Source organism: Physeter macrocephalus, chromosome 20 (assembly GCF_002837175.3).
Source record: "Physeter macrocephalus isolate SW-GA chromosome 20, ASM283717v5, whole genome shotgun sequence".
Lineage (NCBI taxonomy): Eukaryota > Metazoa > Chordata > Mammalia > Artiodactyla > Physeteridae > Physeter > Physeter macrocephalus.
Genome location: NC_041233.1, coordinates 59,436,623 through 59,463,221, shown reverse-complemented (window position 1 = coordinate 59,463,221; position 26,599 = coordinate 59,436,623). Strand labels below are relative to the sequence as shown.

The window sequence follows — 26,599 nt, the reverse complement described above, 5'->3', positions numbered from 1 at the left end:
CTCTGTGCAGACCCTACTACTGTCCCAGGGAATTAGCACCTGAGGTGCACTGGGAACCAGGCTCTACCCCGCAGCCTCACTGCCTCTGCTCTTTGACCTCTCAGTGCTTTTCCCACCTAAAGCAATTCCTAGTAAGAGCCTGCAATGCCCAGTGTGGGAGAAGATAGAGTGTGGGAGGGGGAACGACTCCCGAGTCAACTCATTCTGGCCTCACCAAAAGGCAAACTCTCCAACATCCACAAATGAAACCCCTTCGCAGAGTCCCAGCTTCTTCCAAAAGCTAATGTGGGCCAAGAAGATTGATGCTCGAGCCTCCAGGGTCTCAGGTGCAGAGATTGGTGCTTACCGCATCCTGTATGCTCCCCTTCAGTTCATTAAAATGCCTTTAGCCTGAGGGTTAGAAGCCCAGGAGTGGGTCTCAAATGCAATCAGAAGCCTTGAAAATGATTCATTGAGCCACTAATTGATCCTGGGAATAACCACTCTCCTTTTCCTCCCCTCCCAGGTGAACCGGGAGCTCCAGGCAGGATCGTGACTTCAGGTAGGCAGGCCCTGCACTGTGTACTGGGCGTCTGCCCTGGCTCTGCCTCAACACCCTCCAAGTCCGCAGGCTCGGTGCTTTGGGCAAGGTGCAGTGCTGAGCTCTTCCAGTCAGAAGTGAGGAGGGTCGGGGGATTTCAGACGTAATACTGGCCTGACCTGGCCCACAGCCTGGCCTGGGTCCCCTCTGAGCGAGGAGAGTGGGGGTCAGCGTCCAATGTGCCTTCTGTTTTCAGAGGGATCATCGACTCTCACTGTCCCAGGTCCCCCGGGACCTCCTGGAGCGATGGGACCTCCAGGACCTCCAGGTGCCTCAGGTCAGTCTGTTTTCTTGCTTTGCCCCAGATCAGCATCAGGCCTTGGCTGCATTTGACTATAGCAGTATTCGCTCAAATCCTGAAACCCCGGCCGGAACCCGGGGAAGAGTAGGAAGGGGCTGAGAAAGCCCCTCCCAGACAGCCTGGTGAACCCTGATCACTCGCCAGCAAGTATCCCAAGCCCTGCACGGCATTGCTTCACTAGGTCCCCGCAGTACCATTGGAGGCTCGAGCAGGTAAATGACACTCCTAAGGTCACACGGATAAGAAATAGCAGAGTCAGGGTTTGGACCAGGTCTTCTGCCTCCAGAACCAGTATTTGACTTGTCAGAATCAGTCCTCAAATTGTTTCCTCTTGGAAAACAACTTGATAATATACATCAAGAGCAACAAAAGTGCTAGGAATCTATTGGAAGCAAATATCCCCAAATTGTCCAACAATAATGAGATGGTTACAAAAATATGAAGACTTAAAGTTGTTAGCAGATAACAGTGCTATGTACAAGGGCAGATAACACAACGTTGTAAATCAGCTATACTCCAATACAAAATTTTTTTAAAAATAAAAGAGCAGAATACTCGATAATGTGTGCTCTGAACTTGCAACTATATTTATATAAGATAAAAAAATGCTGGAAGGAAATACAACAAAATGCCTGTAAGTTAAAAAATTGTGGGTGATACTTTTTTCTATTTATCCAAAATGCCTGTTTTTTTATATCTATTTTTTAATTATTTAAAATGTTTGTGTGTAAATGAAATACATTATTTAATATGACCAATGCAAGTATGGATCGGCCTTCCCTCCTGATAAACTCCAGTGAGAGTGGGGACACTGGGGGTGTTTCGAAGTCCCTAACCATCGCAGGACAGCGTCAGAGAGGGCAGTCCTGCCCATCCCAGGGGCCCCAGTGCCTGGCAGAGGAATTCTCACTGGAATGGACCACAGGGCTGGTCTCAAATTGCTTATTGCTTTCAAATAAGCAAGGTGGGGGCTTCCCTGGTGGCGCAGTGGTTGAGAGTCCGCCTGCCGATGCGGGGGACGCGGGTTCGTGCCCCGGTCCGGGAGGATCCCACGTGCCGCGGAGCGGCTGGGCCCGTGGGCCATGGCCGCTGGGCCTGCGCGTCCGGAGCCTGTGCTCCGCAACAGGAGAGGCCACGGCGGCGAGAGGCCCACGTACCTCAAAAAAAAAAAAAATAAAAAAAATAAGCAAGGTGACCTCTTTGGGCCACTGTTCCATGCCTTGTGAGGAAGGTACTTATGTACCCAGGCACCTGCCTTTTCTTCAGTTCTTTCTAGAACTCTGCCCCTAAAGGTCTGATAAAACCTTTTCTCCCCCAACCCCATTTCCAGGCCCCATTGGCCCAGCTGGTCTCCCAGGACAGCAAGGTACGTCACACCCTGAAGGAACGCATGACGGTAGGCTGAGGAGAGCTTCCTTCCTGGGCTGGCCCTGCACCCCATCTTTAAGTTGGAGATGTGCATGTTGGGAAGGGAGGTGAGGGGCCACCAGGCTCTTCTCCAAGGCCCCGGCAAGGCCTCAGCAGCCAGAGGAGACACCTCCTCCCACCTTCTTCCATGTTTCTGAGAAGGTAGGGGTCCTCCCGAAAGGGAGATTGAGGCTCTTGGGTCAGGATTAAGCTCAGCTATCTTCACAGGCCTCAGGCCTCTGGTGACCAGATCCTGAGACTCGTGTCACTGTCCAGCAACTTATCCAAATACCAAAAAAAGGACTCCAGTTCCTCCCGGGGTGTGTCTCGCTCCCAGCCAACACTCTGGCCCCACCCACAGTCAGCTCAGCCCCACCCACAGTCAGTCAGCTCCGCTTGGCCCTGCCCCACCCCGAGCACCTGGGCAGCTCCAGAGGGAAAGCACTGACAGCTGCAGGTGGTGTCCCCCAACCCTGTGTCCTCCCCACAGGCCCGCGAGGGGAGCCAGGACTTCCTGGTGAATCGTTCATGGGCAGCAGCAGCTCCATCTTCGAGGTCCTCTCCGCCCGTGAGTGCCACCGTGTTCTCCGGGACAGGTGACACAGGGGTGGGAGCGGGAGAGGTGGCCATGCACTGGGGCCTGCGGCAGCTGCACCAGTGAGTCATCGTGAGCCCCAGTGTAAGGATGGCCCGTTCCTCTGAACGCAGTGCTCGCTGAGAAGGAACAGCAGGGGTTTTATCAGCTGTGGAGGGTGAGTCACAGGGGATGGCACAGCTGTCAGAGAGGCTCTCCGGATTCCAGGAGGACCAGGGTCACAGGGGGCCTCTGAACCCAGCCCTGTGAGTGTGACTGGAGGAGTCCTGAATCCCCCACACCATGAATAACGACGAGGGTCCCTGTGTTCTCAGCCACAGGCCCGGCCTAGGAGCACTGACTCCTGGGTCCTCCGGTTCCCAGAGTCCTTTAAAGAACCCAGGCAGAGATGCCGCTGGGCCTCCCACCTGGGCACCTGGACACTTGAACAGCAAAGACAACGCCAGCCCTGGTCTAACAGTCACCGTGTGCCAGGCGCTGTGCCTTGTCATCCCACTGAATCTGCACAAGGCCCTTGTGATGTAGATCTTGGGCCTCTGGCTTACCAGTGGAGGAAGCTGAGGCTGAAAGGTCAAGAACTTGCCCACAAGCTGGCAGTGATGAGGCAAGATTTGAACTCAGGCTGTCTGACACCCAAGCCATGCTCTTAATCATCACTGCCCACCCCCATCAGCCACCAGGGAGCTCGACTCAGCCCCGCCCTGCCTCTGAGCAGAAGGCACCTCTAGCAGGGGGGGTCTTGGAGGGCCCTGTGCCACGACCCATGACCCATGGCCTGGCGTGTGGGTGTGAGCGCAGGCGCCGAGGATCCTGCTGAGGGCTGAGGCTGGCGGAGAGCAGCCTCATGACAGCTTTTGCTCATTTCTGGTTTCTCCTTTCCACAGAGGGTCTTGATTTACGAGGTCCCCCAGGCCCACCTGGGCCACCAGGTGAGCACCTCAGGGATCTTTGGAAGGTGGGGAATCTTGGGGGCAGGGGGGCTCAAGGCACTTAGTGAGGAAGCCAAGATCCTGGGTTCAGCATTGCCTCTTCCTCACCCTCTTCTACAGGACCACCCACACCAGGACCCCCAGGACCCCGAGGCCCAGCAGGTGAGAGCTGGGTAGTGGGAGGTGAGAGGCGATGGGTCCCAGAGCCCAGGCTTCTTCCGGGCCGGCTCTGAGGAAAGAGCTTCTCTGTCACTTCTGCTTCTGGGCAGAGTGTTCCTGGCCCACCTCTTGGCATTAATAGGTCTTGGGTGCTCTCTTATCTAGGGGAAGGCTTGCCAGGCCCACCTGGCCCCCCAGGCCCCAAGGGAGAGCAAGGTGAGTACAGTGTCTTAGGGCGAGCAGGAGCCCGTGTGTACCCCTGCTGACCCAGCTGGTGGCCGGGAGAGTTCGGATGAGGCTGGATGAGCGGGCCTTCATCCTCCTGCCCTATCCCATTAGGAGCTCAGCAGCCTGCAGCAGGGCATGGGGGGTGGTCAGAAGCTCTGCAAAGTATATCCGCCTCTGCCTTGTCCTGATGGTAGGAGAGGCACGAGGAACCCTAAGCCCCGAGTCTGCCCTGGCCCTGGAACCCTGACCCCTTCCCCCTGGGCCCCTTGAAGTCACAGCATCTGGGTGGGACATGACTCATGACTGTCTTCTCCTCCAGGCGCCCCAGGCCCCCGAGGACACCAAGGTACAGTAGAACTGGCATCAAACAAAGCTGGGGTAGGGGTGGGAGTGGCAAAGCCTGACCTTCCAAGATCCCCGAGCTTCTTGAGTTTGGTCCAGATGAGGGTAGATCAGAGTGTGTCTCTGATGGTTGAGAACGTGCGTGCGTATGTATGTGTCTGTGCCACAGCTCTAGATACTACCCGAGGGTCGGTGCTGCCCCAGCCATCATGAATCTTGGGGAGCCTCGGGAGGGAGGTGGTGTCTTGGGCTGGGGCACGGGGAGAGGGAGGCCGGCACAGCTGACTGTCCCCTCTCTGCTGTGTCCCTCAGGCGAGCGAGGCCCCCCAGGATTCTCAGCCTCAGGTAAGTGCTGAGCCCCCTGCTGCCGGCTCTGCCGGAGCCTCTCCCCACCTGGCTGACTGCACTGTGTTGTTGGCCTCCAGGCTCCAGTTCTCTCGGACTCAACCTACAAGGACCGCCAGGCCCACCTGGCCCTCAGGGACCCAAGGGTGACAGAGGTCAGTGAAGGCGGGGAGGAGTGGGAGCAAGGCTGGCTCCCAGAGCCCGAATAGAGGGCAGCGAGTACTTGCTGATGCTACAGGCTTGGGAGGAAGAAGAGGCTGAAGAGAGGAGAGCCTGGAGGGAGGAAGGGACGGGTGTGGGGAGACAGTCTCTGCCCAGGGAAGCTGTGACACCATTGCAGAAATGAGACTGAGAAACATGGGACAGTTGTTGAGCCACAGCTGACAGTGTGGTTGAACTTGAGGAACCAGGGGAGACTTCCTGGAGGAGGTGATGCAAACAGAGCTGCTTGTTTTGGATTCCAGGTGATCCCGGAGTCCCAGGGGCTCCCGGCATTCCCAGTGGGCCCTCTCGAGGTAAGAACCAAAGGTGCCCAAAGTTCTTCTCTCCTTCTTCAAGCGAGGCTGATCATGCCAACGAGGATGTTAATTAACTAATTCATTCACTTATCCATGATTCAGTGTTGATGAGATACTTTCTCCATGTGCTGGGATCTCTGAACTGCCTTTAAGGAGGTTACAAGTTAGCGGGGGTGGGAGGGAAGGATGCCTGCACGATAAAGATGACTAGCAACGCCAATGATGAATGATGGCGAGAACACAGCCTGGGAGCTAGGGGTTCAGGGGCGAGGGAGGCCATGTGGGTGGTGAGCAGGTTGACGAAGGAAAAGGAGGGCTCGGCCTGGGAGAGCTCCTAGGAGCTCTTTGCCACTGTCTTAGTTCTCCTACTGAGAAAGACTCTCCCTCCTCAGACTGTAAAAGCATTGCCTGGGCTCCCTTGTTGGACCCCAGGGTGGAGAGACCAACTCAGAGGCTTTCTCTCCTGCAGGGGGATCGGCATCGAGCACCATGTTCATGCAGGGCCCGCCAGGCCCACCAGGGCCCCCCGGGCCTCCAGGCTCCATCGGCAGCTCCGGCCTGGAGATTCAGCAGTACATCTCTGACTACATGCAGAGTGAGTGCCCGGCGTCTGAGTGGGGCAGCGTGTGTGCGTGTGTGTGCGCGCGCGTGCACGCACCAGCACTGCAGGTCTGTGAGCTCCCGGACACCCACCTTCTCACAGCTGCCCATGTATTGATACATAGACTTGTCCTCACCCCAGCAGAGGCTTGTACACCCACATGCTCATCTACATGCATGTGCACACACACACTTTCACACTGGTGTGCACTCCCCCGACCTCATCCGTGTGCTCTCTGTGGAGGTGAGGGTGTGATTTCCATGCATGTGGGCACCAGAGCTTTGTCAAATGGGTGGCTGACTGGAGTCTTGTTAGTCCACAGCCATGGAGATCCACCTGGCCCAGCACAGTCTGCCTCAGTTTCTCCATCTATAGCAAGGGGAGTCTAGGCTCCCTGCTGGCCCTGCCTTGGCCCCTGTGCAGGATGGGTGGGTGCATTTCATCAAGTACTTCAGGTCACCTCTGTGGGGAGGACACGCCCTCTTGGGGACAAGCCTGACTTTGCTTTATTTCTTTGTTGGCAGGTGACAGTATCAGGTCTTATCTATCTGGAGTTCAGGGTCCCCCAGGCCCACCTGGTCCCCCCGGGCCTGTCACCACCATCACGGGTGAGACTTTCAACTACTCAGAGCTGGCCAGCCTCGTCGTGAGCTACTTACAGAGTAAGCCTCTCCCCACCCCTGTAATGACACCTTCCTCCCAGGGTCCACGGTTATTCCTGGAGCCTCGTCTCTTAATTTGCTCTTTGCTTTGCCCTTTTTCTGAATGTGATGTTCCATGCTGAATTCACGGTAATCAGGCCACTGAATCGAGCTTCAAAAAAGGTTTGTTCAGATTAAAAGAAATTATAAGTAGCCTGCTAACACCCCCATGCATTCATTTCCCCCAAACGGAAACAGCTGGTTGACCGGGTCTTTGTGATTCTGGAGTAATGAGTGCGTTGCTTCAGTACCAGCTAAGCGGGTAACCGGTTTCCTTCCCCACAGCTTCGGGGTACAGCATCAGCACGTCCTCCGCCTCCGTCTCTTCTGAAGACATCCTGGCTGCACTCCAGCGTGAGTTGGCTGTGGTGGGCTAGAGAGTGGGGTGCCTTCCCTCTCTCCTGGCTGCACTTGTCAGGCACTCTTGACCGTCCCTTGGGTCAAGGAGCCACTCCCTCCTCGCTCCCAGCAGCCAGCTGGAAAGGGGGCATCCATCAGCTCTCCCCTCTAAGGCCAGGCAACCGGGCAGGAGTCCCTTCAGCTACCAGAAGCTTGTTGATGTCCCCCTGGGGGTCTGAGAACCCTCAGCTCACGTCAGTCGGGCCAGTCTGTGGGGAGGTTAGGCTGGACATGTGGTCCATACTGGCGCCTCCTCTCCTTTCAGGGGATGACGTGCGTCAGTATCTACGGCAGTACCTGACGGGCCCTCGGGGTCCCCCAGGGCCACCAGGAGCCAGTGGAGATGGGTCCCTCCAGTCTTTGGACTACGCAGAGCTGAGCAGCCGCATCCTCAGCTACCTGTCCAGTGAGTGTCCGCCTCCGTGGCAGGGCGGGCAGGAGGGCGGGTGCTTGACATCCCGGAAATGGCCCCCTGGCCGTCTCCCGCCAGGCTGCACCCAACCCAGAGGGATGGGGGGCACTTCAGAGCTGTTCAAACCTGTGGCTCCAGAGCAGGTCAAGGAGCTTGGCGAGGGAAGCCAGAATGAGTGTCCCGGGCACCGTCCTGCACACGACTCACGCACACTTCTCTACACACACATGCACACACGCACACTCCCACACAGCCAGCAGGAGGGGGGCTGTGGGCACTTCTGACCCGCACTCTTCCCCGGCCCTGGGGCCTCCCCTCCGTGGTGACGTTACCCAGGGTCTCACGTCTGCGTTACTCTCTGCCGATCTCTTCCGCTGCTCCCCCCGCCCCGTCTCAGGCCCCACTCCGTTCAGGTTGCTTGTCTGGCTTCCCCTCTGATACGGTGTTTCCATCTGCCCTTCCCTGTCTGATCTGCTTCCATCGCAACTTGGGATTTGTTCCTCAGGCTCCGGAGTCAGCATTGGGCTTCCTGGCCCCCCAGGGCCCCCAGGCTTGCCAGGAACATCCTACGAGGAGCTCCTCTCCTTGCTCCAAGGTAGGGCCGAGCAGGGCCATCTGATCGAGTGCTTCGGGGTGGAGGGCAGAGCTCCTTGGCCCAGGCTGTGACCGATCCTTGCTCTTCCTTGGTGTCTCAGGGTCTGAATTCAGAGGCATTGTTGGGCCCCCAGGTCCCCCTGGGCCACCAGGGCTCCCAGGCAGCGCGTGGTCCAGCATCAGCATGGAGGACCTCTCGTCCTACCTGCAGAGTAAGGAGTGAGGCAGGCAAGGGCTGCAGCCTGACCTCCAGGGCTCCCGCGGGTCTGAGCCAGGGCTGCCACGGAGGGCTCAGCCCAGGCACCAGTCCTCCTAGAGCGGGTACAGGGCCGGGCTCTGGGGCCCTGGAGGGGAACACACTTGACGTTGAGGTGCTTTCAGCCCTGGCAGGGGGAGAAGTGGGGGGACACTATGTGTCCAAGTCACAAGAGAACGCAGGGGCCAGCGGGTGCCCAGGTGCCCAGCTGGGAGCTCCGACTCCCAGCGGCAGAAGAGCTGAGGGGAAGGGATATGATTTGGGTTGAATGAGGCCCAGGACTGGGGGTGGAGGGCAGCGGGGAGCAGTCACTCCAGGGGAGGACGGGATGCGCGCGTGGAGGCCTCCCTCACCGCCCTCTTCCAGACGGGCCCAGGCTGGGCATTCCGCGGTCCTGGCAGGGGATCCCTGATCTTTCTCTTTCTCTTGCCCCCTGCTCAGCTGCTGGCTTGTCATCCATCCCAGGCCCTCCTGGGCCCCCTGGCCCCCCAGGCCCTCGAGGGCCCCCGGGTGTCTCAGGAGCTCTGGTGACATACGCAGCTGAAGACAGAGACAACTTCCGGAGTGAGCTGATCAGCTACCTCACAAGTGGGTGTCCCTGACGTCACTCTCCCTCCTCCATCCCCTCCCAGACCATGCTTCTCCCTGTGAGAGGGGCAGCCAGCCGGGGCTTGAAGGGAACTGGAGGCCAAGCACATAAGCCGCCCTGGTCGGTGGAGGAAGCCCGGCTCCCTCCCAGCCCACACGCTCCGGCTCGGTGCGAGTTCACATCCTGCTCAGGGGTGTTGAGGCCCCGGCAGAGACACCCCCAAGCCCCACTTCTCCCTCTCCCCCAGACCTGGCCCCCACTAACGCCGCTTCTTCCCCACAGGTCCTGACGTGCGCGGCTTCATCGTCGGCCCGCCGGGTCCTCCCGGGCCCCAGGGTCCCCCCGGGGACAGCTCCTACAGCCGGGGCGGCAGCTCCTCTTCTCTCAGTCGGGCCTCTTCCTCCAGCTCCTCCATGGGCATAGGAGGAGCCAGCGGAGGCTCCCTGGGCGAAGGGGGAGCCTTTGGCCTGGACGTGGGCCTGGGCCGCGGCTATGGGGCAGCGGCAGAACGCGGCACGTACGGCGGTGACGGTGGATTCGGGGCCAGCTTTGCTGGAGGTCTGGATTACAACGAACTGGCCGTTCGGGTGTCTGACAGCTTGCAGCGTAAGTGGGGACACGTAGGCTTCAGCGCTGCGGGGTTACGGGAGCATGTGAGCATCTCCACATCCAGGAGGACAGCAGTTCTGGAATCAGACGGGCAGGGACTGAAGACAAGCTTAGTTCAAGGGGCCCAGTCGGGACTGGAACCTATGCTGCAGGGAACAGAGGTGCTGGGGTCTTTGTCCTTTGTTTTCCCAGAAGTCTATGACTGTGAAGGTTTTCTGGTGGGGCTGAGGGAAGGTTGTTGACTTAAGAAGACCTTTCCCGGGCGGCTCACCAGCACCGCTATGCAGTAAAAGGCCTGTGAAACAAGCCCACGGAGGGGAGACGTGCCTGTCAACAGGGGAGACTAAGAGGCCCTTCCCTCGCTGCCGCATAGAAGAGTTTGACTGGGATGGGAGCCAGACAGTCAGAGGACACCGTGCTCCCACCGCGGAGCAGGTGCCGGGTGAGCCCTGCTCTCTGTGCCCACCACACTCTGGTGTTTACAGGTCAGGGCCTGCTCCAAGGGATGGCCTACACTGTGCGGGGCCCGCCAGGCCTGCCTGGGCCCCAGGGGCCCCCTGGCATCAGCAAGGTCTTCTCCGCCTACAGCAACGTGACCGAGGACCTCATGGACTTTTTCAGAAGTAAGGGCATCCCCCGATTACTTTCCCAACACTTCACTTGCCGTGTAGTCTGCTCCACAGAAACCAGTCTCCCCAAAAACCTTGTTAACACTTGGGATGCTGAAAATCGGATAAATTCTAAACCGTTTTCTTCTTACAAGTCCAAACTCTACCACTACCTGCCTGTGTTAGTCTGAACAAATCACTTTACTTCCCAAGCTCCAGGATGAGCTCTCTAGTCTAAGGCCAGTTTTTCCCCCTTGCAGCTTATGGAGCCATCCCAGGACCCCCTGGGCAGAAGGGAGAGATGGGCATCCCTGGACCCAAAGGTAAGTGGTGGCAGGAAACAGCCACCAGGATCCCGTGTTAACGACTGCCTCTTGTGGGAAGCAGCTCCCTTGCCAGCGCTGTGCTGGGAACATGTGCGGCTCCTTCAGGCCCTGCACTGTGCCTCGCTTAGCCGTGCCCCCTTCTGTCCTCCTAGGTGAGAGGGGCCCTGCTGGGCCACCAGGTCAGCCTGGGCCACCCGGCCCTCAAGGATACAAGGGAGAAAAAGGAGACAAAGGTAAGCCTCACTTGCCACAGTTTCTGGAGTGCTGGAAAGCAGGCCACATGTTCCAGAGCAAGTCTGAAAATTTTAGGCAAATGCCAAGTTACGAAAGGCAGGTACTGGCAACAGCATACTTTGTGTAACGATCAAATGAACAGCCAGGGAGAAAGGAAGAAGAATGTCAATGCAGGGAGGAAAAGGAGAACCAAGCTGGTAATGAAATAGGGTAATCAATTTAAATCAATTGATAGTCTTACAAAAGAGTTCATTTTTCAAGCCGGTTTTGTAGTAGTCACAGTTACTGTAATTACCCAAGCAAAAGTCCCCACAGACCACAGGACATTTTCTAACTTCCCATTCATCTTCCAACTTCTAGGTGACCAAGTCTATGCTGGCCGGAGAAGGAGAAGCATCGCTGTCAAGCCATGAGCGACCCTTGGCGGAACAGCCGCCTGGACCAGTTCTTGCAGTGGCTTATGGCGCTTATGTCAAGACCTCTCCAGAGGGTGGTAAAAGCTGGAATCTCACTGTCCTACTGAGGCAGCACAGCAAATAGTCAACTAGAACCCTTATCTCAGTCTGGAGCAAAATATATGTACGTAGAATTCAGTCCAAGGTACACAGTCTGAAACAGCTTCATGGGGTAGACTCAACAGTGGCCTGCGCATGCAGTGTGGTAGGATGAAGCTGGCCTCCCTGCTGTCCAGGCCTGAGCTCCTCGGCTTTTTTAACACTGAGCTCAAGCCCCAGCCTAGGAAAGCCAGGTACATAAAAGTTGTTTCAGGAGCCCTTGAGCTTCACCTTAAAAATGAGCCCAGAAAATGGAAGATGGGATGGGGGTGCCTTCCTGAGAGCCACTCAATGGGACTGTTCTGGTCAACGCTGCAAGGCTGTGCTCTCAGCTCCCTTCTCCCCTCTTCACTCTGCATTCTCTAGTCATAGAAAAAAACTCACTCAGCTGAAAAACTTAAGAAATCCACTTCCCCTGAAGGTGGTGACAGGGTTTCTACTAGTTATTTCTATGTATCACATTCCCACTTAGGAAGTTTGTTTGATTGCAGCTATAATCTGTCTCCATAGGTCCACGCTAGAGTTGATAGCATGTTACACTGAACTAGGTTGCAGCCGATAGGAAGAGAAAGGCAGGGGGCAAGGAGGAAAGAAGGGGAGGGGAGGGAGAGCAGACTGCCTGACACCGGAAACTGGCACCCCTGCTCCGCACTTAGGAAACCCATGGAGGACTGGGCACAGTTGGTTTTATTGCACTTTTCAATGTCTACAAACATTCATGTGGTCTATTAGATGAGTCATTTCAATTGCAAAATTTCCAATTAAAGGGTTTTTTCCTTTTTTAATATGTTTAATGTGATCCATCTAACAAAAAAAAAAAAACAAGAAGGGAGGGGAGGAGGGAAGAAGGCAGGAGGAAAAGGAAGAGGGAAAGAAAGAAAATATTTTCGGTTAATTAAGTTTGGCATTTTACTGTCTAATGAAAACTTACTATGTATAATGAATGACTGCATCGTGCCTTTTTCATATTTTAGTTTTACCTAAAGGCTGACTCAATTTGTTTTTGTAATAGTAGCTTTAGAAGCTCAAGTATTATATCCCCTTTAATGATTCTTATCTTGATTAACCAGACTTTTGAGTTTTGTCCTAGTTATGAGATTTGCCTATCCAAGCTATCCAAAAGTCTTCATAGAATCCTATGCCCAAGAGAAATAGGGTAAAAGCCCAAACTTGCTAGCTTCTCTGGACAGAACCCAGATATGAGATATGTCCTCAGCTGGATGGCGGTGGCTCTTAGCCTCTTTTGTTTCATTCAAAAAAAAAAAAAAAGTCAAGCATGAGCTCCACAGTATGCAATGCTCCTGGATTAGAAACTAACATGCTGTGCCTCCCTCCCTCCAAGCTGACCACTTGCCAAATGGTCAGCCTAGTATGTCTACTGAATCTTGCATGAATGTATGAATGATGAAAAGAGGTTGTTTTTAGCAGAAGTGACGTCACAGTTTGTGAAATGTTTGGTGAGAAAAATAATCCATTCCAAGGGGAAAAAAGGACATAAAAAAGGTATATATACATATGTCGATGGAAATATTTTAAGCACCATCCAAAGGCGGGGTTTGGGCGATGAAAGACACTCCCAAGTTACCAGTAAAAAGGACCCTCTTGTGTGTGATGACTACAGATGGTCTGGAATACTAGTAAGTCCGAAGGTCAGAAGATCTGGAGGACTGCGAGTTTTAAAATATAATTAGGATTTTTTAAAATGCTACAAAATGTTCTCATGCAGGACAATCTAGTTTCAAATAGTCTCAATAAAAGACTGCTTCCCAAAGTAGATTAAGAAATAACTTTATTTTTCATTTGCCAACCCCATGATTGAAAAGACATGTTGCTCCCAAACAGACAAGAGGCATTTTCTGAAACAAAATTCTTTCTGAAAATTTAGCTTGTGAAGTTATTACACTGCAAATCAGAGAAGGATTACAAAAAGCTACAGCCAACATTTAAAACTGGTATCACATTCTACCCCAAGCTTAGTAACAGAAGTTTTAAAGCTGTATCAAAACCATGTCAGCCACAGGATAGCAACAATAGTGGCATTAATTGTTGTGCCTTCAACTTAAGAAAAGCATTTAACATATCCCATTTCCTATAAAAGATCACTTCCCAGGAAAGAACTGATTTATTCAACCAGAAGCCTATTAGAACTGGAACTACAGAGCTCGCCGCCTCCACCTCACAGCTCTACATTTCCCTGTAATCAACAATATCTCTAGCTAATCATTTGACAGAATTTGGCTTCTCAGAAGAGTCTTTGTCATTTAAGCACAGTGTGGAATGGGGAAAAAAGTGTGTAGTTACAAGGGAACTAGGAGACTACAAAAGACAATCGCTTCTGAAACTCACTGATGCTCAAGAAATCAGAGACCCTCCATTACAGTGGGTCTCATATGCCTGAGAGCTTTGTGCTTGAGGAAACACTACTTAGAGGTAGCTCTGGTTCTGGTTTATATTTAATTACAATTTGCTGTATCCTGTCACAGGAAAGTTTCAACATTTTCAGCACGGTGTAAGCACTCCAAATTTCCTCCCTACCCACCCTATAGCTTCCCCATAGAAAACGGTAAGAAAAAGCTTAACTGTGAGTCCATATAGTATAGCGGCTAATTCAGCAATTCACACCCAACCATCGATTGACAGGACTAGGAAAGGCAACCTGGTGCAACGAGCTCCATGAGCTAGACCTGCAGAAGCGTGGTGGCCTGGTGTGTCCACAGCACGCAGGAAGAGGAGGGGAGGCTGAGTAATTAGGGGGCACACATGGAGAATTTCTTCTATGCATTTCATAGCACATTCTGCCACAGCAACAAAACCAACTCAGGAATGCATTTGACTGTACTCTTTGATTTCAAAGATGTCTGTGTCCCTCCCCAACCCCCCACCTACACTTCATGCAAGAGAGAAGGATCACTCTTCTGTACGTGAATACAGGGCCTAGCAAGAAGTGGGCAGGGATGGGTACAAACAGCATGGTCTATACAACAAAATACCTTTTGAAAAGATTTATGTAACTTTAAGTATTAAAATGAAGGTTTTTACCTCTACATACATATCATTCTGTAGTCCTGCTCCTACATGCACATGGTCTGGTCATTTTTGAAAGAGAACTCGAGCGTGAACAAGGAATCCAAAGGGCAGTTTTACGGGAGATGCAAGAGTTGCTAACAAACTTACCAGCGTGTCAATCGTTCTACTCTGAGCCTCTTTAGTCAATACTCTGAATGTCAACTTGAAAGGAAGAAAAAGAACCAAATATTCAGACCAAATTAATTATGTGCCATAAACTATTCAGCACACAGGATATCCTTTAAACGATACTGAAAAAATGTCCACTGCCTGAAGTATTAATTTTTAAAAAGCCAATAAACTGAAAATTTCAAAGGAGAAAGTGGTATGAGAACCTTCTTCCTCTCTCCCTCTTCAAATAAATCATTAAATACACTGGGTAACATTATACTGTCATTTCTATCATAACAATATAAACAATTTCCATCATCATCCTGAACATTACTTTATAAAGATATATATTTTAAAAGGCTTTCAAAACATTTTTCAACCCAGCATTTGAGAATAAAGCATTAAAAGAGTTTTGTATACAGTAACACATTCATGTGATAAGTGTATGAATTTACAACCATACATAATATATATATATATGTATATATATTTATATAAAAAACAAACTTGGCCAGAAGTTAAGGCTACCTACAAAGTTGTCCAAGTAAATTATGCTTGTCAAAACAATTACAAAATTAAAATCACATGCATTTTTAAATCATCTAAACCACTGACAAAATAAGGTTCAGCATTCAAAGTTTTCAAATTAACTGCAAGAAAGTGCTACAGATATTTACATTTTCTTAACATGAATCAGTGTTCCCACAAAGTTTCATTTGCATTTTTCACGAGCCTCAAATGTAATATAACTAAAAACTGAAATTTCTACAATTTGGTACCTGGCACTCATGACAGAACAGGCGCACATGGCAGGCAGCAAGCTTCGTCTACAAATGTACTGTCTCACACCCCGAAATATGGTTTATAATACTGTTTCGACCTGACACGTGCTTGAAATTCTAACCCTCAAAAGGGACTAGAGTGAACATTTCATTAATAATTACACGTATCAGCAACCTCATGATAGAGGTTTCAGGCTTTTCCCACTCAAATCAAAGTAAATAATTTAAACATGGAACAAAACAAAACCAAAATATAAATGACTCGATCTCAAAACAACAAAAAGTCATTTCTGATATTTGCCTAAATATTTTAAATTCTTTCTTAAAAACTATTCTGAACAAATGCCTCTTTTAAGATTAATTCCATAAAAATATATTCATAAATATAACTCAGAGCCTGCCAGCCTCCAACAGTTTTAAACAGAATTTGCTAAGATGGGAGAAGTCATTTAACCAGCTCATGTATTATTTTAGGAAATAAGCTGAGATAGCTAAATCTGTATTTTTTTAAATTTGGTGAGTTTTACATTTCCAATTTGGACATCTAAAAGCTACCGTTTATTTTTTTCATCTTTCCAACTTTGTACAACATATACTTTAGGATGGAAATTTCTATCAATTGGTAATAGGAGCAAGATTTTAAAAACAATAATGCTTAATGTTAAGGGTGTTTTGTCCCTGTTGAATCAAAAAAGGAAATGCTATTTTAGACTCAACTGAAATTTAGTGTTTCAGGCACTATTTTAATAAAACTAGCACCCTTAATTATTAGCTCATGTCTAAACAGGTAATTATTTTAGACAAATTATTGAAATAATTTTTCTCTTTTAAAAGAGTTTGATGCTAACATTTAAAGATAATAGATTTATTTACTGAATCAATATCATATTTTGAGCAACTCATAGTTTTTTCATGAGAGCTGATTCACCAAAAAATTATTCCAACTCTCTACAGCAGTTTCAACTATAGATTTTAGGCATCATTGAGAAGTTAAGTCAGGAAAAAAGATATTTAGTAATACTTAAGTGACGTAACAGTGTTTTTAAAAATAACTTTAAACATTATATCTCTACCAATTTTTCAGGTAACAGTATCTAAACAACACAATTTTTAAGATTATATACAAAAATCACCTTAGGGAATTACTGCAAGATGCTACTTTGCCAGCATGGCCCAGCATCTGTCTTAGTGCCTTTCCCTTTATCTCTGCTAAACAAATAAAACAAACAAAACACCTAGAAGGTGAGGCAGGTGATTGTCTTCGTGAGCTCTCTGATACAGACTATGGCAGAAGATGAAGAGAACAGAATGACATACTTAAAAAGACAAACCGACCACAGAATGCTTCCCATTGTTACGATCCAGTGGAATGCAAGCTAGGAATAGGATAGAATTTGGAAATCCGGCTCTGTGTTGATGGGTTAAGGCATTCAGACTCCCCGGTCATTTTAAAGAACACTTCCTGTTCCTGTAGTTTCCTAGCAAACTCCTCTTCCAGTGTCTTAAAAAGGAAGGGAAAAAGAAATTATGCACTGGTATTAAAAACAGAATTTACTCTGACAGCCCGGATAAAATTATCTGCCCCAAAGACTTAGTTATCCTAAGGAAGAAGAGACTGCTCAACAGCTAGGACCATAGGCTGTACAGCCCTGGGTTCAAGTCCTGGCTCAGCCACATGAATGGATAACTTGGGGGCAATTACTTAACTTCTCTATATTACAGAATCATTTCATTCTTCTGCTATGAAACAGTGATAATACCATCTACTTCTACTGGGTTGCTATGAGAGGATTAAATGTGATAATAATGTACTTAACACACACTAGGTACTCAACAGATGGCACCTATTATTAACTATTGATATTAACTGTCTCTTCCACATGGAACTTACCATTTTCTATTTTTTTCATTTTGATTACTGATGTGCATGTCTTTTCTTTCACATTGAACTATAAACTGTTTGAAGGTAAGACCTAAACCAGATTCATCTTTACAACCCCACAATATGGAGCAAATATAATAAGTGCTTGATAAATATCTGAGGTATCAATTCCTTTGTGGACAAGTGACCCAGGAGACGTACTACTGTAAAAATACAAAGTACAGGAAAAGATGGAAGGATAGGAAGGCTTCTCAGAAGAGGAAAACCATAAGCTTACTTTCAAAGGAAAGATAAGAATTTGACAGACAGGATGGGGAAGACATGCCAGACCAAGTGAGCTCAAACAATGCACAGAGGCAGGAAACTGTGGAGTTGCTGTGAGTAACGGTGATTATACCCAGCACTGGAACATGAACTGGGAACCAAGTGGCTAGTGGGAGACGAAGCTAGAAGGCTGATATGGGCAAAGCGTGGCACTATGAAGACTTCAAAGTCAAAGTGAGGCGTTTATATTCTACTCTGTTGGAACTGAAGATTTATCAACACCACTATGACAGTAACAGAGATGCTCTTGAGAATAAACACTCTGGTGATGGCAGGCAAGTAGGAAGAAAGGAAAGGGAACAAGAGACCAGAAGGACCATTAGGACATTACTGAACAATTTTAGGCAAATAGTAGGAAGACAGTAAAGGGAAAGAGAAATATTATGAAATAGGAGTCAAAATTATTTGCCATCTGATTGAATGTGGGGTGTGATGGAAATGAAAGGTAATTCAGGTTTCTAGCCTAGATGTCAGTTAAGAGAACAGGAATGTTAGGAAGAACACCTGATGGTGGGTAGGACTGGAGAGAGGGGGAAAGATGAGATGGAGATGAAGGAAAAAAGATGTTGAGTTTAGTTTTATCTCCACTGAGTTTACAATCTTTAGTCAACGTTCAACAACATTCAACAGGTATGTACTGATCATTTACAATGTGCAGGAAATGTTCCAGAAGCTGGGTATATATCAGTGAACAACGAGATAATGTCCCCGCTTTCAAGGAGCTTACATTCTGGTGGGAGAAGACACACAATAAAGAAATGTGTCTGGTGGTGATGAATATTATGAAGAAAAACAAAGAAAGGTTGAGGGGATAGAGAGTGTTCAAGGTAGGCATTGAAGCTATATTTTATATACAGTCATCAAAAAAAGAAACCTTTGATGAGATGATAATGGGACAGAATGAATGAAATGAGGAGGAATGGAACATCCATATGGCAAACGAGAGCTGAGAGCATGAACCGATAATAAAAACAATAAAATAATAACAATAACAACCATTCATTGGATCCTGACCACATCTCAAGTACTGGGACAAGTACTGTACACACATCACTTCCATTAACCGTCTTAACAACTCCAATTAGGGAGGTAGTAACATCCTCATTTTACAAATGAGGAAAACTGGGCTCAGAAGTGTTGAGAGACAAAATTAATCAATGTCAGCACTGAGAGTTGAACCCAGACCTGTATGACTTTATAATTCATGCTCTATACAAGTTTTGGAATTGTCCTTAAATATGGAACAGCTGAAGCCATGACAATCTACAAGATCATCAAGATAAAGAGCAGAGGTAAGAGTGTAAAACTGGAAAATGTCTACATTTCCACTGACTAGATGACAAAGAAAGGTGATAAAGAGCACAGAGAAAGAAGAGAGTATGTCACAAAAGTCAGGTGAGAAGAAAATTTTAAGAAGATTTTTAAGAAGAACAGGTAGATAATGCCACTGGTGACCACTGTCAACCAATTCAACTGGGGAGGAATTTGAGGCAAAAGCTAGACTGCAAAGGGTCAAAGGAGGAACTGGAGAAGGGACTTCTCACTTTCACCCCTCTGTGTACCCTTTGAATTCAGAAACACATGAATGAACTACCTATTCAAAAATGTAACAAAAAACAAAATTCAAGTTAAAAAGCCACACTATTAGCACCTGGTAGGTGCTAAATACATATTTCCTTGATTAACCCATTGGGTGAATGGAAGAAAGGAATGGTTGAAATGTACAGCAGGCAGGAAGCCCAAGAGAAAATAAAGGTTTAAGTTTGACAGTTGGCAAAGAGAGAGAATCATACAGTAATAGCAAAGACAGAGTTGAAATGGTTGACCAGTTGGACCAGGCTAGCAGGGAGTCAAGTGCAAACAAAGAAGATAGCTGGCTGGCTGGATGGCCGGCTGGCACGGGGTAGGAAGCCATCCTTATTTTACTAAATTGTCAATTAACACAGCACATAAGGGCCGTGTAATCTGGCTCCAGTCGACCCATCCAGACAAAGCTGTCATCCCTTCCCTCTCTCCCTCCCTAATGCCTACACACAGGCATACGCTCCCTCTGACGCTACAATGATAGGGAGCTACTTATGATTCCTGTACACATTATTTTCACTCATTCTCTTTTCTGTACTTAAATTGCCCCATTCCACTCCAATCTGTCTGTCCTCCTAGCAAGCTCTTACTCATCTATCAAGCCTCACTTGGCTTACAAGGCATCTCCTCTCTAACCCTTGCCGACTTCCCTGAGCAGACTTAAGCACTCCTCCTCCTTTGCTGGTACACTGTGTTCCTCTGCTCTGTATCTTGTGCGTAACTCCTTCAGACAAATGCTGCTACTGATCTGCAACGGCTTGTCAACTAGATTCTGAACCTTTCGGGGACAGGGACTTTGACTTTTCATCTCTGTGTCTCCTGTCCCTGACACTGTTCCTGACACATATTAGGTAAAGAGCCAATAGCTGGGAGGATGGAGGGATGGATGAATGCAAGCATATTTTAATTAAAGCTTTTAAAATTACCTTTTTCCTAGGTCTCAATTTCTCTCTCCATTCCTTTAATTCTTGGCTGTGTTCCTCATCTAACTCCTTTAGTTTCTGAGTCTCATGCTCAACCAGGAGGTGGCATTTTTCATTCTGAAAATAAAGTTTGGATTTAAAAAATTTCAGGTCAAGTTAGCAATTTTTCACCAATACAATTATCTTCCAAAATAATAAAGTATTCATTAAACATAAAGCTATTACCGAGGCTGAAATTCTCCTCTAACAACCAAAGGCCAAGAATTATGAAAAGAGTCATAACTTCATTTTTGCAAGTTTAGAGGCTAGATCTGTTATCCCTATGAAAAGAACTTGAATAGAAAGAACTAGTTTGATTCTGATTTTCCTTCTAAGGTTTACTCACAAAACTGACACTTCAGAGGGCAACTTGCAAGCATTTTATCCAATGGTACCAGAACATGGGGTTAGAAACTACTCCACTCTAGTAAATTAAGCAAATATGTAGCATATCCACAATGTATACACTACTCTGAAACTGTAAACATTTTAGAAATTATATTACATTACATTATATTATATATATTAGAGAGCTGCATACCCCAGGTAAAGTTCAGAAACAGTCCTCTCTAAAGTAATGTTTAAATTCCTTAGGAAAAGAATTCTCATATTTATCACCTTTTTCAAAAACCTTGAAGAAAATGAACTATTTCTCCCTAAATAAAAAGAAATTTTAAATTCAGAATGATAACAAAAATGCCTACATCATTTTTAAAACTTTGTTCATCTTCTTTGCAAAATACACTAAAAATTCTCAATAGTACTTTTGAAAGATGCAACTTCTTATATCATAAATTAGCTTCATGTTTATACTAATCACGGCTGTGTAAGTTCTAAACAAGTGCCTGCGATACTAAACTGATCTTTCTTCGGGTCTACAGAGGAAAGAAAACCTTTAAATCCCAGCATCTTCACAAGCAATGTGCAGCTTACTCTGAGTAGCTATTACTTCCTCAAAACCAGCCACCTGTACTGTGCATCTACTACCAGCTTTGCGTTCATGCTTCTGGAGCTAACCTGCAGTTGATGCAGTTCTCGGACGTTGGCTTCACACTGCAACTGAAGATCCCGCATTTGATTTTCATGTTTTTGATGCTGAGCCATTCTCTCATTTTTCTGCCGCTTTTCTTCTTGAGAAGCAAACTATAAATAAGAAAAACAAAAGATAAATATGGTTAACAAGTAATGTAATTTCTGCATCTTCCAAAGGTGTAATTAAGGAATGTAACAAAGCTTAAAGTACAATAAACTAAAGCTGCAAGTAATAATACACTGGGACTCAAAGCTGGAGTCTACATCATGGCTTTGGTGGGGTGTAGGGAGGTGGAGAGAGACTTCTGATTAAAACCTTGTTCCTCCTACCTGCTTAGTGACCTCAGTTAATTTGGGTGTGGGATCTGTGACTGTAGAAGTATAGTGAGGCCACACGTTTGACTGAAAAGCTGGCCAAGTCACCTTATTCCCAGGGCTGGTCTTAGGACCAGCCTAGCCCTGGATCTGGTGTGGGGCACGGAAGAGAGCAGCTCTCCGTGGCCAGCACCTGAGGGAGACTGAGTTGGTATATGCCATATGTGTACAGAGCCATGGTGAACATCAATGAGCCCAAGGTAGCTCCAAATGTTTACAGCACAATTATGTGGTACTTCTAAAGGCCATTCAAAAATTTTAAACTTAAAGAGAGTAATTTGCTTATTTACTTGTTTAATTTTGTCACGATCCTGATCTGGTGTTGCTGTTGGGTTAATTCTCAAACTCTTCTTAAACATGGCCATGCGAGTCTTGGCTTCACTGCGCTGAATCTTAGGCAGTCTTGCTCTTTCTTGAGTCTGTCTGTTTTTCAACTCCTCAATAAGTCGTTGATTGTAACGCTGCATTTGTTCTGTTTCCTAAGAAAGTTTCAGAGTCCAGTGATGTAGATATAATTTAATACTCAGTACCCACACGTATGCTCAAACATGTCATTTTGCTGTTGCTTCCCCAAATTACTCTCTCCCTTGTTGCATACCAACCAGCAAAATATTAGACAAAAAATAATTTATAAGAAAAATAAGCTATTAGTAATAAGAGATTTATATTGACTCTCGTATACTAAGTATAGGGAGTCCACATTTTTAAGATACCTGAACCATAAATGGAGCCAAAATAGCTAACTCTGAGAGACAAGATGAAGATTATAATGTATAAGAGGTCTTTAAGCATTGTAATTAGTTACCTTCCTTGGAATTTGTAGAAAAGAGTTTGCAATCATGACCAACATACAATTAATTACTCCAAATTTCAAAGAAATTTTAGGATAAAAGAAAGGAAACCTAAACTTTATTCTGTAAAAAATATAAGTTTCAAAAATAAATAGCTCTGCAAACTGTAAAATGAACAAAAAAGTGAACAAATTTTCCTTTCATTAACCTTCTCATGGCGCTTAAGTAGCTGATGTCTTTGCATAAAATACTGATCTTTAAGTTGCTGTTTGAGCAGCTGGTGTTTTTCTTGTAAGTGTCGTTCTTCAAGCTCCCAAATCGCAGCTTCTCTAGCTAGAAGAAGAAAGCAATTTCAAAATGTAACTTTGCTCTTTTTACTAATGTACTTTGGTCTTCATTTTAATATTTACATACAAGTGTTCTAATACACTAATTAATACACACGGACATTCTGAGCTATAAATGAAATGCTACCAACATAAAGATAATATCCGTTACCACTTTCCGTTCTGCTCTGATGTCCTGTAAACAGAGAATGCCCTACCCACAACACCAAAATTCCATTTAATCATCTTAATGAGAAAGAAAAAATATATAAGGTATTTGTTAGGGAAAATAAGTGCTTAAAATTCCATTCTATCATGTAGCCAATTTAAGTATACCAACATTGTAAGGCATAATGAGTACATAAAATTATTCAGGTATATTTCTACCATCATCTGGACAAAAAAGATGTTTTAAGGATCATATTTATGTTCACTTCTATTGCCTTAAAGGAATTTTGTATCTTGCAGTATTTCTTAACTTTATAAAGTATTTTCCTCTTATTTACTTTAAGTTGCTTCATCTTTCCCTCTACCACTCTAGCAAAAGAAAACATTCAAATAATTTCCAAGGTATATCTCTGCAATGTTTTGAGATATATATACACATAGGCTGCATAATTTCATATACCTCTCATGAGCTGTTGTTTGTTATTCAGGCACTCTCTTTCAATATTGGCTAACTCTGCCTTCTGCTGTTGGATGATCTTTTTCAGAGAGCCATCTAATTCTTGTTGTTGCTTCTGAACAAACTCTTGTTCCTATTAGACATAGTTAACCATCAGTTAATATGTATCTACTGAGCAAAACATCCATTTATCTATACCTCTGTATATATTAGTGATTAACAAGATTTCTGAACCAAGTTTCTAAAATCAACTAGATTTAAAAATCACCAAAATTATATAGTATAGACATAACATAAATGTATTAGTCACCCAATTCAAGCCCAGAAAGAAAGTACTAGAATACATAATATTCTAAACTCACTATTAAGAATAACACATACAAAAGAAGTCCATAACCCACTCATAATTAAAATACCCTAAATCTTTGGGAAAAAAATAAATTTACAGTTTCTAAAACTGACTATTCATTTCACTAGAGTGTGGACAAAACAAGAATAAACAAGAAATGTTTTTCAGGAAGAGAGGCAATAAAGAGCAAACAAGTAAAACAGATATCGGGATTTTGAACTCTATTTTTCTATTAATAAATAGTTAGGAAGCCATACCATGGCTACATTAACAGAGAAAGACAGTTTCTGTATCCTTAGCCTGTGCCTAAAAAGAACAATACTTTAAAGATTTAATGAGAAATAATGCATTGCTAGAGAAATGTGAACTAGAAATAGGAAAATGAGTAACATTTTATGACTCTACAAACAAAATTCCTTATAATCAGAGAATTCTACCAACATGTATGGGATTCACTCATTCATTCAACAGTATTTACTGAGTGCATACTATTTTTGCCCAAATGCCAAATTTATACTTTCAAAAAAAATCCTTCAATTACTGTGTAAGGAAAGGAAAGGTTAAAGTGACTTATGGTCATTATGCTAGATTATACATTTGCAGAAGGAAAGGAACCATGCTCAAATTGAAGAAATGCAAATTTTGCCAGTAAACGTTTGGCTCTCCATCCCTCTCTTGGCTGTTATAGCAGTTTGTGATTAGCTCAAGGGTATTCTGATCAATTTGAGTATAGATTTAGAAATTTAGGGTTGAGCAGCACTTCACCTATAATCCCTCCTCTTGCACATCTAAGAGATGTAAAACCTCAAGATCCATTTTGGAACTATTTTTTAGGCCTTGGACAGAGTCTGACAGGATCTGGATCACTACCAACCTGGTCTTCAGTGCACAAAGAGTGAATCAGCAGTGTTCCTCAAGATGCTTGTCTTACTACTGTTTCTCTGGAGGTGAGAATCAGGTCTTACCATCCATGACATCCTGTTAATTTGTTGTCACAAATGCTGCTGTCTCATCTACATCATGATTTGTATTTTAGCATAAATACAAATATACAGTAGCAGAAAGACTAATAAACTGTCTCTATAAAATACAATTGCCAGTTGCAAGTGGAATAACATGTACTTTTGTATTTACTGAGCTATGGTCTTATGTACTGGGGACAGGAAATGTACTTATGTGTCATTAAAAAAATATCACACACATTGTCAGTTCTGTAGATATAATAAAAATGCTGAGCAAATTTATACAAAAAAAAATTACAATTGCCAACTTGACTACAGTCACCTACATCACTTTATCACAGCAAAGAAAAAAATAAAAGAAAAACTCAATGAATATTTAAATTCAACTATCTAGAATAAGGCTTTTGAGTTTTATTTAAAGAGATGCAAAAATCTCCATCCTATCTTATAAGCAGTTATAACAAAGTAAGTTGTCAAGCTTCTCTTTTCCTACAGTAAATATCATTTGTAATAAAAATTAAATTGATTTTCTTTCATTGTAAAATTTCTATATGCAAACTTGTTTAATAAACAATATAACCTGCAGATATATCAAAAGTTTTCTTTTGTTCAACATTTTTACCACTAGTTTGCATAAAGAACTTTTTAAAAAAAATCTGTGTAGACAGAAATAATGGGTCCAAATCATCATAAATAAAAATATTACATTTACATTTATCAAAAAAATCAAGTGTAAAAGATGGGGCAAATAAATATTTATATGAAACTAAAAAAGGTAAATACAGTGGACCCTTGAACAACACAGGTTTGAACTGTGTGGGTCCACTTAAACGTGGAGTTTTTCACTAAGTATGTACTGCAGTACTACACATTCTATGGTTGTATGAATGTCCAGATGTGGAACCACGGATGCGGAGGGCCAACTGTAAAGTTATACGTGAATTTTCAATTGCGCGGAAGGTCAGCACCCCAATACCTGAGTTGTTCAAGGGTCAACTGTATAAGCCAGTGCCACTAAAAAAGTGAACGTGATTTCTTGTCAATGCAGTTTTTGGTCATATTACTATATTTATGTCTAAATTAAGCAAGATAAGAGTTCAGGTCAAAGAAAACCTTTATTAAGCACTTAGTAAATGCGGGGGACTGTACTACTTACAGGGTTACTAAAATTAATAAAAGACAGTACTGCCTTCAAGGAATTTCCACTCTATTGGTCCCAAATTGGTTTTATCTGTCAGCCCATATAAAGAGTAGTGGGTCCCTTCCCTTGGTAACATACTTTGCAAAGTTCAAAAGTAAACCACAGAGAACTCAAAGCAAGGAATAAGGGTCCAGAAATCAAGACTCAAAATGAATGACAAGGAACTACAAAAGCATGCCCTGAAGCGGCCAGTATACGAGAAGAAAAAGGAGCTAAGACTGTTATATAGAAGCGGGCAGAACTAGCACTGTGCTGCTCCAGGAGATAAATAAAGATCAACAGGTCAAGGCAGGCAACGTATGGAAGTGTTTCCTAACCGTCAGAGTTTGCAAAGACACCAGCTGCCTTACAGAGCTATGGACCTGAATAATCAAGCAGAGTGTGGATGATTACATAGTCAAGAATATTGCACATTTGATTTTTTTTATATTAAAGCCAAAAACTACCGAAAAGGTCCCTTACACATTAATATATTTTATTACCACAAAAGAAATGAAAATTTAATATCACTGAGCTTTCATTAAATTTCCTAACTTCAAAAGCCAAGTATAATACATTCACAGTGGAATGTGTAATTAGAAATTACTCTTAGGATCTAAAAGAAAGGTGATCTTACATTCCAAAACGACTGCACAAATTACACTCATTTAAAAAAATAATAACAGATCAATTTGTTCACTAGGAGTAACAATTTCAAAATGGAAACAGAAATTGTAAAATGAGTGCCCTTTAAATGTACAAGTTTTAATTCTGAGAAGGAATTTTATACTATTAGTCAGATAACTGTGAATGTTAAAAATACAGCTCTGGGTTCTAGAAAACTATAAGAAAGGGTTATGATACATGGTGCTATTTGTACAGCATCTGGTCATTTTAACTTAAAAGCTAAAAATGGTAATGATCAGAAAAGTGTTCGTAATTCATAATTTCTCCCTCTCGT

General features: G+C 45.5%; 2 protein-coding genes across 7 annotated transcripts in view; one reads left to right on the top strand and one right to left on the bottom strand.

Annotated features, from left to right (window-relative positions):
• Window positions 1-11,674, top strand: part of COL17A1 (collagen type XVII alpha 1 chain) — a 50,035-nt gene extending 38,361 nt beyond the window's left edge. For 3 of the 4 annotated variants that reach the window (XM_055081345.1, XM_028481926.2, XM_055081344.1), the window contains 23 exons: window positions 506-541; window positions 777-857; window positions 2,212-2,247; window positions 2,779-2,856; window positions 3,768-3,812; window positions 3,933-3,974; window positions 4,137-4,187; window positions 4,519-4,545; window positions 4,854-4,886; window positions 4,967-5,041; window positions 5,351-5,401; window positions 5,874-5,999; window positions 6,530-6,667; window positions 6,992-7,060; window positions 7,371-7,511; window positions 8,023-8,112; window positions 8,213-8,323; window positions 8,809-8,955; window positions 9,239-9,562; window positions 10,051-10,188; window positions 10,434-10,496; window positions 10,652-10,732; window positions 11,094-11,674. In XM_055081345.1, coding sequence (XP_054937320.1) covers window positions 506-541; window positions 777-857; window positions 2,212-2,247; window positions 2,779-2,856; window positions 3,768-3,812; window positions 3,933-3,974; window positions 4,137-4,187; window positions 4,519-4,545; window positions 4,854-4,886; window positions 4,967-5,041; window positions 5,351-5,401; window positions 5,874-5,999; window positions 6,530-6,667; window positions 6,992-7,060; window positions 7,371-7,511; window positions 8,023-8,112; window positions 8,213-8,323; window positions 8,809-8,955; window positions 9,239-9,562; window positions 10,051-10,188; window positions 10,434-10,496; window positions 10,652-10,732; window positions 11,094-11,146 — 2,036 coding nt within the window. In that variant the 3' untranslated portion in view covers window positions 11,147-11,674. The remainder of the gene's footprint in view (window positions 1-505; window positions 542-776; window positions 858-2,211; window positions 2,248-2,778; window positions 2,857-3,767; window positions 3,813-3,932; window positions 3,975-4,136; window positions 4,188-4,518; window positions 4,546-4,853; window positions 4,887-4,966; window positions 5,042-5,350; window positions 5,402-5,873; window positions 6,000-6,529; window positions 6,668-6,991; window positions 7,061-7,370; window positions 7,512-8,022; window positions 8,113-8,212; window positions 8,324-8,808; window positions 8,956-9,238; window positions 9,563-10,050; window positions 10,189-10,433; window positions 10,497-10,651; window positions 10,733-11,093) is intronic. The other variant, XM_055081346.1, reaches the window with a different exon arrangement.
• A 1,384-nt stretch (window positions 11,675-13,058) lies between these two features.
• The window catches only part of SLK (STE20 like kinase), a 57,104-nt gene continuing 43,563 nt past the window's right edge, over window positions 13,059-26,599 (bottom strand). For 2 of the 3 annotated variants that reach the window (XM_055081347.1, XM_007130575.4), the window contains 6 exons: window positions 23,151-23,280; window positions 22,405-22,529; window positions 21,696-21,884; window positions 21,016-21,141; window positions 19,963-20,076; window positions 13,059-16,747 (listed from right to left, as the gene is read on the bottom strand). In XM_055081347.1, the coding sequence (XP_054937322.1) occupies window positions 16,601-16,747; window positions 19,963-20,076; window positions 21,016-21,141; window positions 21,696-21,884; window positions 22,405-22,529; window positions 23,151-23,280 (831 nt within the window). In that variant the 3' untranslated portion in view covers window positions 13,059-16,600. The remainder of the gene's footprint in view (window positions 16,748-19,962; window positions 20,077-21,015; window positions 21,142-21,695; window positions 21,885-22,404; window positions 22,530-23,150; window positions 23,281-26,599) is intronic. The other variant, XM_028481925.2, reaches the window with a different exon arrangement.